This window comes from Lampetra planeri, chromosome 43 (genome assembly GCF_965212315.1).
Source record: "Lampetra planeri chromosome 43, kcLamPlan1.2.h2, whole genome shotgun sequence".
Taxonomy (NCBI): Eukaryota; Metazoa; Chordata; class Hyperoartia; order Petromyzontiformes; family Petromyzontidae; genus Lampetra; species Lampetra planeri.
In genome coordinates this window covers 2085468-2098019 of record NC_136149.1, presented here as the reverse complement: position 1 = coordinate 2098019, position 12552 = coordinate 2085468, and the positions used below count along the sequence as shown (strand labels likewise).

The 12552-nt window shown below is 53.8% G+C and overlaps 1 protein-coding gene across 2 annotated transcripts; it reads right to left on the bottom strand.

The window, feature by feature from the left end:
- Positions 1 to 97: 97 nt before the first annotated feature.
- Positions 98 to 10581, bottom strand: DHRS12 (dehydrogenase/reductase 12). Of its 2 annotated transcripts, XM_078614009.1 has the most exons (11): positions 10505 to 10581; positions 8129 to 8204; positions 6989 to 7122; positions 6271 to 6353; positions 5593 to 5688; positions 4143 to 4224; positions 2625 to 2689; positions 1877 to 1981; positions 1387 to 1477; positions 1029 to 1166; positions 98 to 650 (listed from the first exon to the last, which is right to left on the bottom strand). In XM_078614009.1, the coding sequence occupies exons 2-11, from the start codon at positions 8182 to 8184 to the stop codon at positions 532 to 534; spliced, it is 969 nt and encodes a 322-aa protein (XP_078470135.1). In that variant the 5' UTR covers positions 8185 to 8204; positions 10505 to 10581; the 3' UTR covers positions 98 to 531. The 2 variants fall into 2 exon arrangements, with proteins under 2 accessions (XP_078470135.1, XP_078470136.1); XM_078614010.1 differs by lacking the exons at positions 5593 to 5688; positions 6271 to 6353; positions 6989 to 7122; positions 8129 to 8204; positions 10505 to 10581 and adding an exon at positions 4492 to 4569.
- Positions 10582 to 12552: the final 1971 nt, after the last annotated feature.

Here is a 12552-nt window from a genome sequence, read left to right as displayed (position 1 = left end):
TGCTGAATTGTGGACCGAGTTTTAACTTCCCCCCCCCCCCCCCCACATGTGAGGGTGTTCCCCCTTTCACTGCATTCAGGAAAAAAATGTTCCAGTGTCAAATGTGCAACAATATTTAAAGTCACTTCATAGAGTTCACACATTTTTGTTACATCAGTGCCGGTAAATGACAGAATGAGCAAAGTCGTTTCGTATGTTTTACAAACATTCTGCTTTTAAATAGGTGTAACGTTTGAAATGACAGGTCGTGACAAGTTCCAAATAGTTTGCTGCCTCTGCCTAGGAATGCTGTACAATATCCACACCGCCTCGCTTGCATTTCAACGGCTACTGAACTGTTCTCAACAACGCAAATGACGACAATGTTTGCTTACAAAAAAACAAGAAAGAGCTGTACACACGTCAGTCGGCATCAAATCATCCCCAACAGCGTAATTTACCAAAATCAATGTTTTTCGCTCCAATCAAGGATACATCCCAAGCCATGAATCTGGCGGAATCGGCGACGATCGTCCAAATTCTTCGGACGTCTCAAGCGGGGGCCTTGAATCGCGCGGCGATTTCTTCCAGTTTCCCCATGAGCCTCTGCGCTTCGGCGTCAGAGGAGCGAGTCCAGGCAAGCGGGAGATGCGTCGCCACGGCCTTGCGATCTGGGGGCGACGCCACACCGACTCAATGCACAGTCGCTGGCAGGAACAGCCGCTTCGCCATCGCGATGGTCCCACCGTCGCGTTACATTCCACTCCCCAAGTGTCGCCGTTCGCCTTCGCTGTCTACGGAGACGCCGGGAGGGAAGCGGGCGACCTCGAGCGACGACTCCGAGCAGCGCGGTCGCTCTACGTACGGTGCAAAAGAAGTTCGACGTGCACACGCGCAAGTCACGCGCAGTCGCACCCGCAATGAAGTTTTCACAAGCGAACGACAATCGCGACGGCTGCCAAAATGGACGTTTGCCAACATCGTGCAGAGGGAAAGGACGAGTTGCCCGTGACGTCGCAACTCTGGCCCTCCTGCCTCTCGGCCCTTACCCTGGAAGAAGAGGCCGCTGGGGTGGGCGCGAGCGGCGGGGGACAGCGCCAGCCACACCGCCGTGTCGGCGCCCTGCTCCTCCGTGCGCAGCCGCCCCTTCATGCGCCGGTGGAACTCCGGCATGGCCGTGCGCACCGCTGCACAGAGGCAAAACGCCGCCGGCACCGTCGCCGGCGGGGCATTGTTAGCGAGTGCCTATTGAGGCCGGTATCCTGGAATCGGCCTTGTATTGCTCCGGTCAAGGCGGGAGCCAAATGAGGATTTGCATAGCACCAGGTGAAGTGTGGGTTGTGCGTGTTACCGGTGGTACCTAAGTCCAGCATAACGGGTGGGTTGTGCGTGTGTCTCTTGTGTTACCGGGTGTGTCTGCCCATCCCGGGTGCATGCTGGAGAAGTGAACGCCTCTGTGCCGCGCTGCCCACTGCTCGGTCATCGCCACTTGCTGCCGCTGCTCGCGATCGCGTTCCGAACAGCAAACAAAAGAGATTGTTGGGTTTAGGCCACGCAATGACCTGGGGTCAAGTTTGTATCGTCAAGACCCTACCATCACCGGGACACAGACAAATTTGTCACGTGTACAACAAGCGTCGAACACTTCCTGGATTTTACTCTGGACTTTTCTGGATCTTCTGAAGATGCGAGGCATAATTTCGAGTAAGACGTCGTATCCAATCGCTAAAATTTGGTTACGAAAATGGCTCTTTGACTTACCGGTGGGCCGAGACGACAACATGATGTTTATTATTTTTCATCATCCCGCGCTGGACAGCGTGGCGAAGTCTATCTACGAAACCGAGAGCGGACAGGACACGCGAGAAGAGAACTGTAGAGCGACCATCGCACCGACCTTGTTCTGGGAGTAGACCATGGTGCCGTCAAACGGACCTCGCTCCACCTGGAGGTCATCGGGGTCAAGCTTCTGCACCAGCATCCCGCCCGACGACACCGTCACCTGCACACGCGCGTACACACGTGTGTCGTGACGGGTACTGCAAGATCCGACCGTGGCCGTCCCGTGCTCGCCGAGCTGCGTTGCCTTCCGATCCCCGGACGGATTCGTTACGATGAGGTCGCGCTCGTTACACACAAAGTGCTTGCCACAAATGAACCACAATGCCTCGCTGATCTCGTCAAGGAGCATAAACCATCATCACGCGAACTCCGGTCATTATCACAGCAGCAGCAGTGGCAGCTTTTGGCTGCTGGGCCATCAAACAAAGACGGTGGTCACCGCATTGCGCGGCGCTGGCAGATGCGCTTCTGCGGCCGTCTGGAATGCTCTTCCTTCCGATATTAGGAAGCCACTGGAGCTATGCACTTTTAAATCATCTAGATTGAAAACTCAGTTCTTTAGAACTGCTTTTTATTTTTAGTTTGTTGTCTTTCCCCACACCTCTGATAGCACGGTTGGCTACGTACAGTAAATAAAAAAGTACATAGTCTACATAGACTTGAAATATTGTTCGCGATGTTGACATACTGCCCAGGTACTCATTTGAGGCCATATCCAGAACTGGCCCTGGGCCCACAATGCACCGCGGAGGTCCCCGCGCGATGACCTTTCACCCCCCCGCCTCCCGCCTCACGGTTCGTACCACTCGAGCGTCGTCGCCGCTCTTCTCCAGCAGGGGCAAGAAGGCCGTGGTGAGGATGTAGGTGCCTGATGAAACCGACGGCAAGGGGTGGGGGAAAAGCATAAATACATCGAATCAAATCACGCACACGGACGGGGCTCCGGTAACGACTTTTCCCCAACGCGACGTCGTCAAGCGTCAAGGTGCATGACGAGGTGACGTCGCGCGTGACGTGGGATGACATTGGGGCGGCAGCTGCTGCTGCCTGTAGTCCAGCGCTGTGTGGAGGCAGCAGCGAGGGTTGGTGGATCACCGCGCGCAGATGTCGCGTGAAACTGTCTTCCCGTGGGCGTCGAGGAGCCCGTACACTTGCTGTGGAACCCACCTGATCCATCCGTATGGGGTAGGTTGTTGTCCCCACGCACGCATGGGTTTTCTCCTTCCACGTGCATGTTAATTCCCCGGTAACACCTTAATACGTAGAGAGGGCCACAGAGCTTGGGGAGGAATTTGGCGCTGGCTCCTCGCCACCTGGCTGCTGCTGCTGCTGCTGCCTTCCACCTTGTCTGTGGTTCCTCCTCGGACCTCTTGAGACGTCCCCCGTCTCTCTCGACGAGAGCGAGGAGCGAACGCAGTGGCGGTGGCGTTACAAGTCAAGTTATGACGACGCCGACATAATAATCGTCAACTTGTAACACGGCGCTTTGGCGGTGGCGCGGCGTCACAAGTCGACGATTATTATGACGGCAACATCAACGAAGTGATGTCGCCTCGCAACGTCACGCGCAAGACGAGACCCGGCAACGAGCGGCCGTAGTTCTCACACGCGTCACGGCGCCGATTTTAAACCACGCTCGCTGCAGTTCGCCGAGCGGACCCGCCGCTTGCGAGTCCGTCCCGACCGCAAGCAACCGGTTGCGCAACGGCTCCGCGACCCGGCTGCGAGATGCGTCCCGCGTACAAGGAGATTCGGTCGCGCGCGACCGAGCGACGGCCCAGGTTGAAACCCGTCTTCGGAAAAAAAAATCGAACCGAGGCGGGGTGACGCGCCCCGTGAACGCGCCGAGTCGATCCCGAGATGTTTGCCGCGGCTGCGTTGGCAGCTGGGCACAAGCACAGCGCGCTCAAAATAACTCGACAAGTTCATCGACATCTCTGTGGCCTTCAAAAGGAGCGGGTATGTAAACGAAATGTTTTCATTTCACCAGGTAAGGCCTCACTGAGCTATACAGCTCAACAAAGTGGCCTATCGTGTGGACGTCTATCGCAGCCAAATGCTCGGAACGCGTGATGTTGATTATAAATGTGGAGGGAAAAACCGGAGGACCTGGAGAAAAAGCCACGCGACCACGGAGGAGAGAGAGACACGCAAACTCCAAATATACAGCAGGCGTTAGGGTTGGGATCGAACCCACGACCTCCTGTATACCAGGCGAGGGAGTCAACATCTGTGAGAACGCAGAAGGGTCATTTTTCAAAACGTCACCGACTGTGTATACTTTTCCTCTCAAGGCCACAGAGGCGTTGACAAAAGCTTACCCAGCGTGTTTGTGGCAAAGTTTGTCTCAAGTCCGTCCGCGGTGAGCTCCCTCTGGTTCACCATGCAGCCAGCGTTGTTCACCTACAGGCGGAGAGTGCGTGTGCTCATTAGCGGAGAGAGAGACACACTCCCTGAAGTTCCCTCCCTCTTGTGCGCTGTGGTGGTGGCGATGGTGACAGTGATGGTGGTGCTGATGGTGGTGGTGATGGTGATAGTGATGGTGAGTGATGGTGGTGGTGATGATGGTGGTGGTGATGGTGGTGGTGTTGATGGTGGCGATGATGGCAGTGGGTTTTCTCTGGATAGTCCAGGTTTCCTCCACCGGCACGACCGTTTCATCTTACTCACACCGCGTGCAACCTGCAGGTGGCAACACTTCCCCGTTCAGCTCTGCGCGGTCCCGGCCCTTGGCCAACACCCGGGCGAAGCTGGACGGGAACCTTTCGGCAGAACCGAAGCAGCACGTCGCTCGCTCTTGCCGCCGCCGCGAGCGGTTTGCCAAAAGGCCAAACCTCTCGGCGCGTCGGTGGCTCGACCGGCTCGGCCACGCCGGGTGGGGGTGGGGGGCCTTTCGGCCGCAGCGTTGCGTGGCCTCACGCCGGTGTAGACAACTTACGTTTGTTTGGTCGTTGTGTTCAAACAGAGGGTGTCGGAGCAGTCTTCTTTCCGCCGTTTTGGGACAGCGAGGGCGGAGTCAGGGTGAGGCCACCGTGGCTTTGTGGCCATTCGCGTTTTTCTTTGTTGTTGTTGTTGTTATTGATAAAGAGTTTTATTGTTAAAACACCACCCGGAGTGCGATCATCTTTGGCTGCACTCGTTAGCAAGGTGCCGAATTTGGGAAATGGACTGCACAGGCAAGCGTTGCTTAGTAAAAACAATGATACAAACGTGAAAATCCATTTAGCGAACCCAAACTCATTCGTGGGAGCCACGACCCGCCACCCCGCTAGCGAGCGGCCGCCTCGAGCCGACGTCAACGCCACCGCCGTAGTTCTTCGTGGATCTTTCAGTTTTTATGAGAAAAAATGTTGGACCAGGTAAGACCCCCACTGAGCTATCAGAGCTCTTGTTCAGAAGCGACTTGGCCATCACGAATGGTAGCCCAACAAGTGGGATTATCATCATCGTCATCGTCGTCGTCATCGTCGTCATCATCATCGTCATTGTCATCATCATCGTCATTGTCATCGTCATCGTCATCACCGTGGCGTGGAAATTTACGGCAGCCAAATCCTCTAAACCGCAAGTCAATTCTAAACGTGGCGGGAAGAACCGGAGGAACCGTAGAAAAATCGTGACCACGGGGAGAGAGAGAGACATGCAAACAGCAAATATACAGGTGTCAGGGTCGGGGCCGAACCCACGATCTCGTGTATACCAGGCGAGGTAGTTAACATATCGTCACCGTGGCGTATATGTCAAGGACTCGCCGCTCCTCCCCCTCCTCACCAGGACGTTGAGCGTCTTGTTCTCCTTCTTGAAGTTTTCTGCAAACTCCCAGACCTTGCTCGGGTCGGACATGTCCAGAAGGTGCACGAACACGCTCTGTCGCGAGACGGGAGGACAGACGATTTGGCGGAAAGTCTCTACAACGCCACGGCGATTACCATGCTGCACGTTTTCGCTCATCGTAAATATATATTTTACACGGGTCAATGGTCAGGGCAGGTGAATAGCTCATAATTATCAACGGCACAGGGCCCTGTTTTTAGTCCGGTTAGAATGTACCTCCGACTCGACTGTCGTGAAAATGAGCCAAGCAGACGCTGTAACCGACGGACACCGACAGAATTGACAGGCGGACATATGATGCCGCTTGCAATGTACACAAGAAGCACGGATATTATTTTGTTTCATCACGGTTGCTGAGAGCAAGCCCGGAGGCTCACGACGCCCAGGCGTGCCAGAAACGTACAGCAGACAAAGGGTCGATACGTTTCATGAACTGAGCAAAGGTGTGAGAATTTGGGGCAAGACAGGGATGGGGAGGGAATTGCAAGGTAATGGACCAGCGCTCTTGATTGCGGGGGAGGGGGGGTGGGGCGGGGAGAGCCACTGCTCCGATACAAGACTTCTGGTGGACAAGGCATCGGGGGGTCACGCAGTTCAGAGGTCAAAGGTGGGCACCTGGTTGCCGCTCTCCTTGACGATGTCTTCGCGCGCTTGCTCGGCTCGCTCGCGGTTGCGACACACGAGGTGCACGGCTCCGCCTGCTCCGCACACAAAGGCAAAGATCCCCCGTATAGCCTTAGCAGGCTTTTGAGGCAAGTGCTGTTAGCGAGTAGCACCGATGAAGGCCGGCACGGTACACGAACGGGAGGGTGGCCATCACCGCGCCCGGCCACCTTTTGTCTCCCGAGTGGCGATGTTTTACACACCGCGCCAGGTACTCGTTGAAGGCTGAGTCGACCTAGGGGAGACCCAGGACCGGTTACAATAATCATCACTGGTGTTGGCCGTGAGCGAGAATCAAACTCGGGCTGGCAGGTTCATAGTGCAGTGCGCTAACCGCTACACTACCGCTCCCAACTCGCACGCACTGGTGCAACAACAACAACAACGACGTGCATTAGTGATGTCTCTAGAGCACGGAGTCACATGGGAAGAGAGGCAGGGAGCAACTCACCCACCAACTCACACATTCACTCGCCCACTCACTGACTCACTCGCCCATAATATCACCCACTCATCAAGTATTCACTCACCTACCCATTCACGTTGTCACTCAATCATCCACTCACCCGCTCACGCACACACTTCCCGTGACTTCCCCGTGATCTCCCCGTGCACCCCCCCCTCCTCGTGACCGGCCCCCCACCCTGCCCCCCCGTGACCTCCCGCCGACCTCTCTTGGCCATGTGGAGGGCGGCCGCCTTGCCGATGCCGCTGTTGGCCCCCGTCACCATGAAGGAGCGGCCGCTCGCGTCCACCTCCAAGTCCTGGGCCCGGAAGCTCTTGGCGGCCGCTTCGTAGCCGCCCCTGGCAGGGCGGGAGGCGGGTGGCGGTCACAGACCGTGGTCAGCGTGGGCCCCAACGCGCCGACGTGCGGCAGCCTCCAGTTTGCCGATCCGCAGCTGGATGAGGGCGTGCCCACGCCGCACGTGTCGGCGGGGGTTGTGGGGGTAGTGGGGGTCGCGGGGGGTAGTGGGGGTCGCGGGGGTCCGTGGGGGGTCGTGGGGGGTCGCGGGGGGCCATGATCGTAAATCCGCGACGCCGATCGGTACGGATCGGTGAAGACGGAGGGGGCAGATCAGATGTTGGGGGGGGGGGCATAGAGGTACAGCACAACTAAGCAAGAGAAATAGTGGCATCTATATTCAAAAAAGCCATCGATCATTACATATATGTTAGATCAGCAATTGGAAGGATACCTAATTCTCTCCCTCTGTTTCTGTGTCTCTTTCCGTGCAAATGGGGATGATTGCTGGCCACCCACCTCCTCGTGTGCCGTGCCCGGCCTTCATAGGTGCTACTCGCTAACAGCACTTGCCCCAAATGTCCGTTTCGGTTATATGGGGGATCTTTGTCTTGTACCCATCTCTGGCTCTGTCGAGCGCTGCGAGGGAGCGCCCATCGGCGGAGTTTGACGTCTATATTTGGGGGGGATAGGGGCTGGTGTTGATGCTCATCTCTATTGGCAGCCCCTGAACCGGTGATGCTAATTCCACATTTCTATGACGAGGTTTCAGTCTATTCTCGTCATCGGTTTCTACACTTTCCCGCAAAGCGGTAAGGATTTTATCCACTACGGAATTAATGATGACATTTCGGGAATCAAACTCTGCACATAAATTATGATTTTAAAAAAACTAATAACACTGCGGCCTTAAAATGAAAAGTATACAATGGGCAACGTTTCGGGGAATGGCCCACGAGGTAAATAATTTAACCCTGTACATGGCAAGAAAACACATCGCGTAAAAAGAAATCTGACAATTTAACAAAAAGAAGAATCCGAATAACCCATTAGAGTGACGACACTCACTTTGTGTATTCCTGCAGCCCTTTCACGAACCAGATGGAGTTCCGGTAGAGAGACATGGCAAAGCTGCGTGTTGTATCTGGCAGACAAAACAAACACACGTGGCATCAGTCGGCGGACACAGACAAACGGGAGGTGGTCGGTGACCTCAAATAACGTCAGCGACTATACTCGGGACAGACTACAACTGAAAAAAATTAACCCGTAAAAACAAAGTTTTTTACTATAAATCCTTTATATGCGTGGCATCGGGGCGGCAAGACTCCTCTCGTCCTCTGGCTTGAGATGGCTGCCACCTATGGGTCAGATGATTGTCTGGCAGCATTAAACAATTGGTAATGAAATATTTAAAAAAATTTCCCTAAACAGTGTAAAATTTTGGAATTATTTTTTTCACGAAAATGCATTGTCACGCACAACGAGTCTGTGTGCAAAATGTCAGCTCGATTGGATCACGGGAAGTGGGTTAAAAAACGACCGAAAGATTTGCACGGTCCTAAGCAAGCAAGTGAACTTAATATAAAGGATTTAAAAAGAATGCCCATCGGCTGACAATGAGAAACGAATTGGCCATAGACCAGCACTGGCAAACGATTTGCTCATCGACTTTAACATAAATAAGTAATATTTTAAAAACTTTTTTTAAAAACACGCTTTAATGAAATGTACCATACTAGTAATGGCAGAACTCCACGACTCCAGCAAGTGGCCCCGAAGCTTGCCATAACGTAAGGGAGCGTGGTGATTTACAGCCAACGTCAGTTGACCGTGGACAATTAGACCCAAGCCGAAACATAACATATACAAAAATAATGTTTAAAAATATTTTTGGTATTTTTAACGATATAATATAGTATTGTCATCAGTATGACATAAGTATACCAAGTTTGCAGTGGATGCCACATTGGGAAGTGGGTTAAAATTGAGTTACAAGATTTGAGGATACGACAACAGACAGAGTGAGTTAAATAAAAGCGTGCAAGAGGGGAATTCCGATTGGCTAACAACGTTCCTCTGAGGTGTCAATGTAAATCAGTGCGAATTCAGAGCGAGAGAAACTTTTTTCGTGAATTCGATGCCACTGGCCCACTGCTGTTAAACCCGAGTGAGTTGTCGGCTTCACGCAGGCGAGCGTCCTGAGCGAGCACTTCGCAACCTCGCGAAGTAAAAACGGGAATAAAGTGAAATTTCGATTCAAAGCTTCTTTCGTGACTGCAGGGATTCATCTTCTTGGTTCTTTCGGTAAAGTCACGTATCAGAAGAGGCAATGTTCGAGACTAACAACAGGACTGGCAGCCAAATGAAGGACCCTCCCAGGAGAGTGTCCACCCCGGAGACGAAACATCTGTGAAAAAGAGTTTGAGATTTTGACTTAAAGCTTCATAGCTCATCAGATTCCTCCTGGAAAAATATTCTGATTCTGAAATGATGTAATCGGCTTGTGCACTGAGACACTTCTTCTTGGTTCTTTCGGTAAAGTCACGTAGAAGGGAAATAATAAAATAATAAAAATTAAACATTAAAATAATTCTCACGACGTTTCGGCCACAACGCAAGCAGCCGTCCTCAGGTGGAGAACAGGTCTGTCGAGAAGACGGAGTCTGAATGACACACTCCGGGCTTGGAGCGACTATTTAAGCATATCAATTATTTTGTCAAGGCGCCCTTCCCCCCTCCATCCCAGCTTAAATAGTCGCTCCAAGCCTGGAGTGTGTCATTCAGACTGTCTTCTCGACAGACCTGCTCTCCACCTAAGGACGGCTGCTTGCGTTGTGGCCAAAACGTCGTGAGAATTATTTTATAATGTTTTTTTAAATTATTTTATTATTTCCATTCTACGTGACTTTACCGACAGAACCAAGAAGAAAAAGTGATTGTGATGTGAAACTCGTCTTCGCTGAAGCTGCGTGCGTGTTGTCGCGATTGATGCTGTAGAAATAATTCATCATCAATGACATCACTCCCATCGATTAGAATCGCCATCAACAACATCACCGCCACCACCACCATCAACCCCCACGGCGCTTGTGCCAGGTTAGGTGCACCATCATCATCACCACCACCATCACCGTCACATCAAAGACACAAGATCCCCCGTATAGCCGTGAACAGACTGTTTGGGCAAGTGCTGTCAGCAAAGTAGCTCTGAAGACCGGAACCGCACACAAACGGGGTGGGTGGCGATGTTTACACACCGCACCGGGTACTAATTTGAGGCTGAGTCGACTTAGGGAAGGCCCAGGGCCGGTTCAGATAATCGTCACCGGTGTTGGCCACGAGCGGGAATCGAACCCGGGTGGCCAGGTTCGTAGCGCAGCGTCGCGCTAACTACTGCACCACCGCCCCCCACACACCGACAGACACACACAGCTCACTCACCCCACCCCAGCAGCGAAACACGCGTGTTGCTGCTGTTGCTGCTGTTGCTGCTGCTGTTGTTGTTACACAAGCCAGCCCTCCCCCCACCCCAGACACGTGGCCGCAGCTGTCGCAATGCAAAATGCCTGGGAGGCCGATTCGCGTGGCAGTCTCTCGACAGCCAAACTCGCTCAGTGCCGCACCCCCAGCCCGTGCACACAACACGAGCCCCATTGAGCGGGTGGGACACACTCAGTGACACGCGTGGGACACACTCAGTGACACGTGTGGGACACACTCAGGGGCACGTGCGGGAGACACTCATGGGCACGTGTGTGACACTCAGGGGCACGTGTGGGACACAAGTGGGGACGTCGTGGATACAGACACAAATGTGCATAATCATGAAAGGGTCCCGCCAAGTCCCGGTCCAGGAGACTCACCAACACCGCATCGTCTGTCCGCGTCTCACCAATGTAGTCCCCCATTCAATTACAGTACACATTCACTCGTTCCACACTGCCCACGCCCGAAGATTGTTAAACACGTCCCACGTGACGCGCTGAGCAATGAACGTTGTCTTCGTCACGTGGGACGCGTGTACACACGCGCACACTGACATCTCAAACATCAGAGTCGACTGTAACACCTTCCTGCTGCGGAGGAAGCTGGTAGGAACGTTGGGTTGCTCGGTCAATGGCCAGGGTCAACGGCGGCGTGGTGTATTCCGCAAATATGCCCGACTGTGAGGGCGGGCACAAGCCGGCGTGAGTAGGTTAAACGTTGAGTTTTATAAGGGCACCACGGGGTGACCAGCCCCTCCCCACCCAGCCCCACCCCTCCCACCCAGCCCCTTCCCACCCTCCCCTCCCCACCCAGCCCCACACATCCCCACCGCCCCACCCAGCCCCTTCCCACCCTCCCCTCCCCACCCAGCCAATCCCCACCCTCCCCACCCAGCCTCACCGCCCCACCCAGCCCCTTCCCACCCTCCCCTCCCCACCCAGCCCCACCCATCCCCACCGCCCCACCCAGCCCCTTCCCACCCTCCCCTCCCCACCCAGCCAATCCCCACCCTCCCCACCCAGCCCCACCCCTCCCATTTTTGGATGCACGACGAACGGACACAATAATCCCCTGTGGGCTGGTGTAACCAGGTTCCTACCAGTATTAAGGCAGCGTTAGTTGCTTAGAGCGCCACGTGGCACACTGCACCAAGTACTCATTTGAGGCTGAGTCGACCTAGGGGAGGACCAGGACGGGTTCAGATAATCGCCACCATGGTGTTGGCCGTGAGCGCGAATCGAACCAAGCTCTCAAGGGTTCGTAGCGCAGCACGCTAACCGCTACACCACCGCTCCCCCACACACAAACACCACCACCACACCAACATCTGTCCGCCAGCTATGGGCGAAGACACGACCTGTGCTTTTCATGCTGTTTTTAGTTTTTTCTGGAAAATGAACCTCGGTCAGGCTGCAATAACATTCCCCGCAATAAACGCACCCGATCCCAGAAGCTCATGAGGACTTTGACCCTGCAAGTCTTGGGATGGGCACCAACCCGCGCATTCCAAGTGTTACATAAACTGCGGGGCTACGAAATGGGCAGCAGAGGGCAGCCTACGGATGTTCGTCAGACTTCTATTTGCTTCATTGATCTACATTATTTTGTATTCGTTTTGAGTTTGTAATTTTTCCGAACCCAGGTCACTTTTGCAAATGAGACTATCCCAGTCTCTTGAGTAATTCCCAACAAAAACTTGACTTGTGCATCTAAATCCATTATTTGTACTTAACACATACACCCGAGTTGGCATTCCCGGCCATGACGAACATCAGTGGCAAGCTACACCTGAACAGGTCTTGGGTTTCACACTCGCTAACGCAAACTGGCCGATGTAGCAAAGTTCCAATTCGACATGCCACTGTGGGGCGATCATTTGGCAGCGGGATGACAAAAGGCTGAACATGAAACCGATTGAAATATTCGCAAAATCAAAATGCAATTCAATGAAGTTCAACTTGTGCTGAACTCTGGCTTTGTGCAAGGACACAAAAGTGGCCACC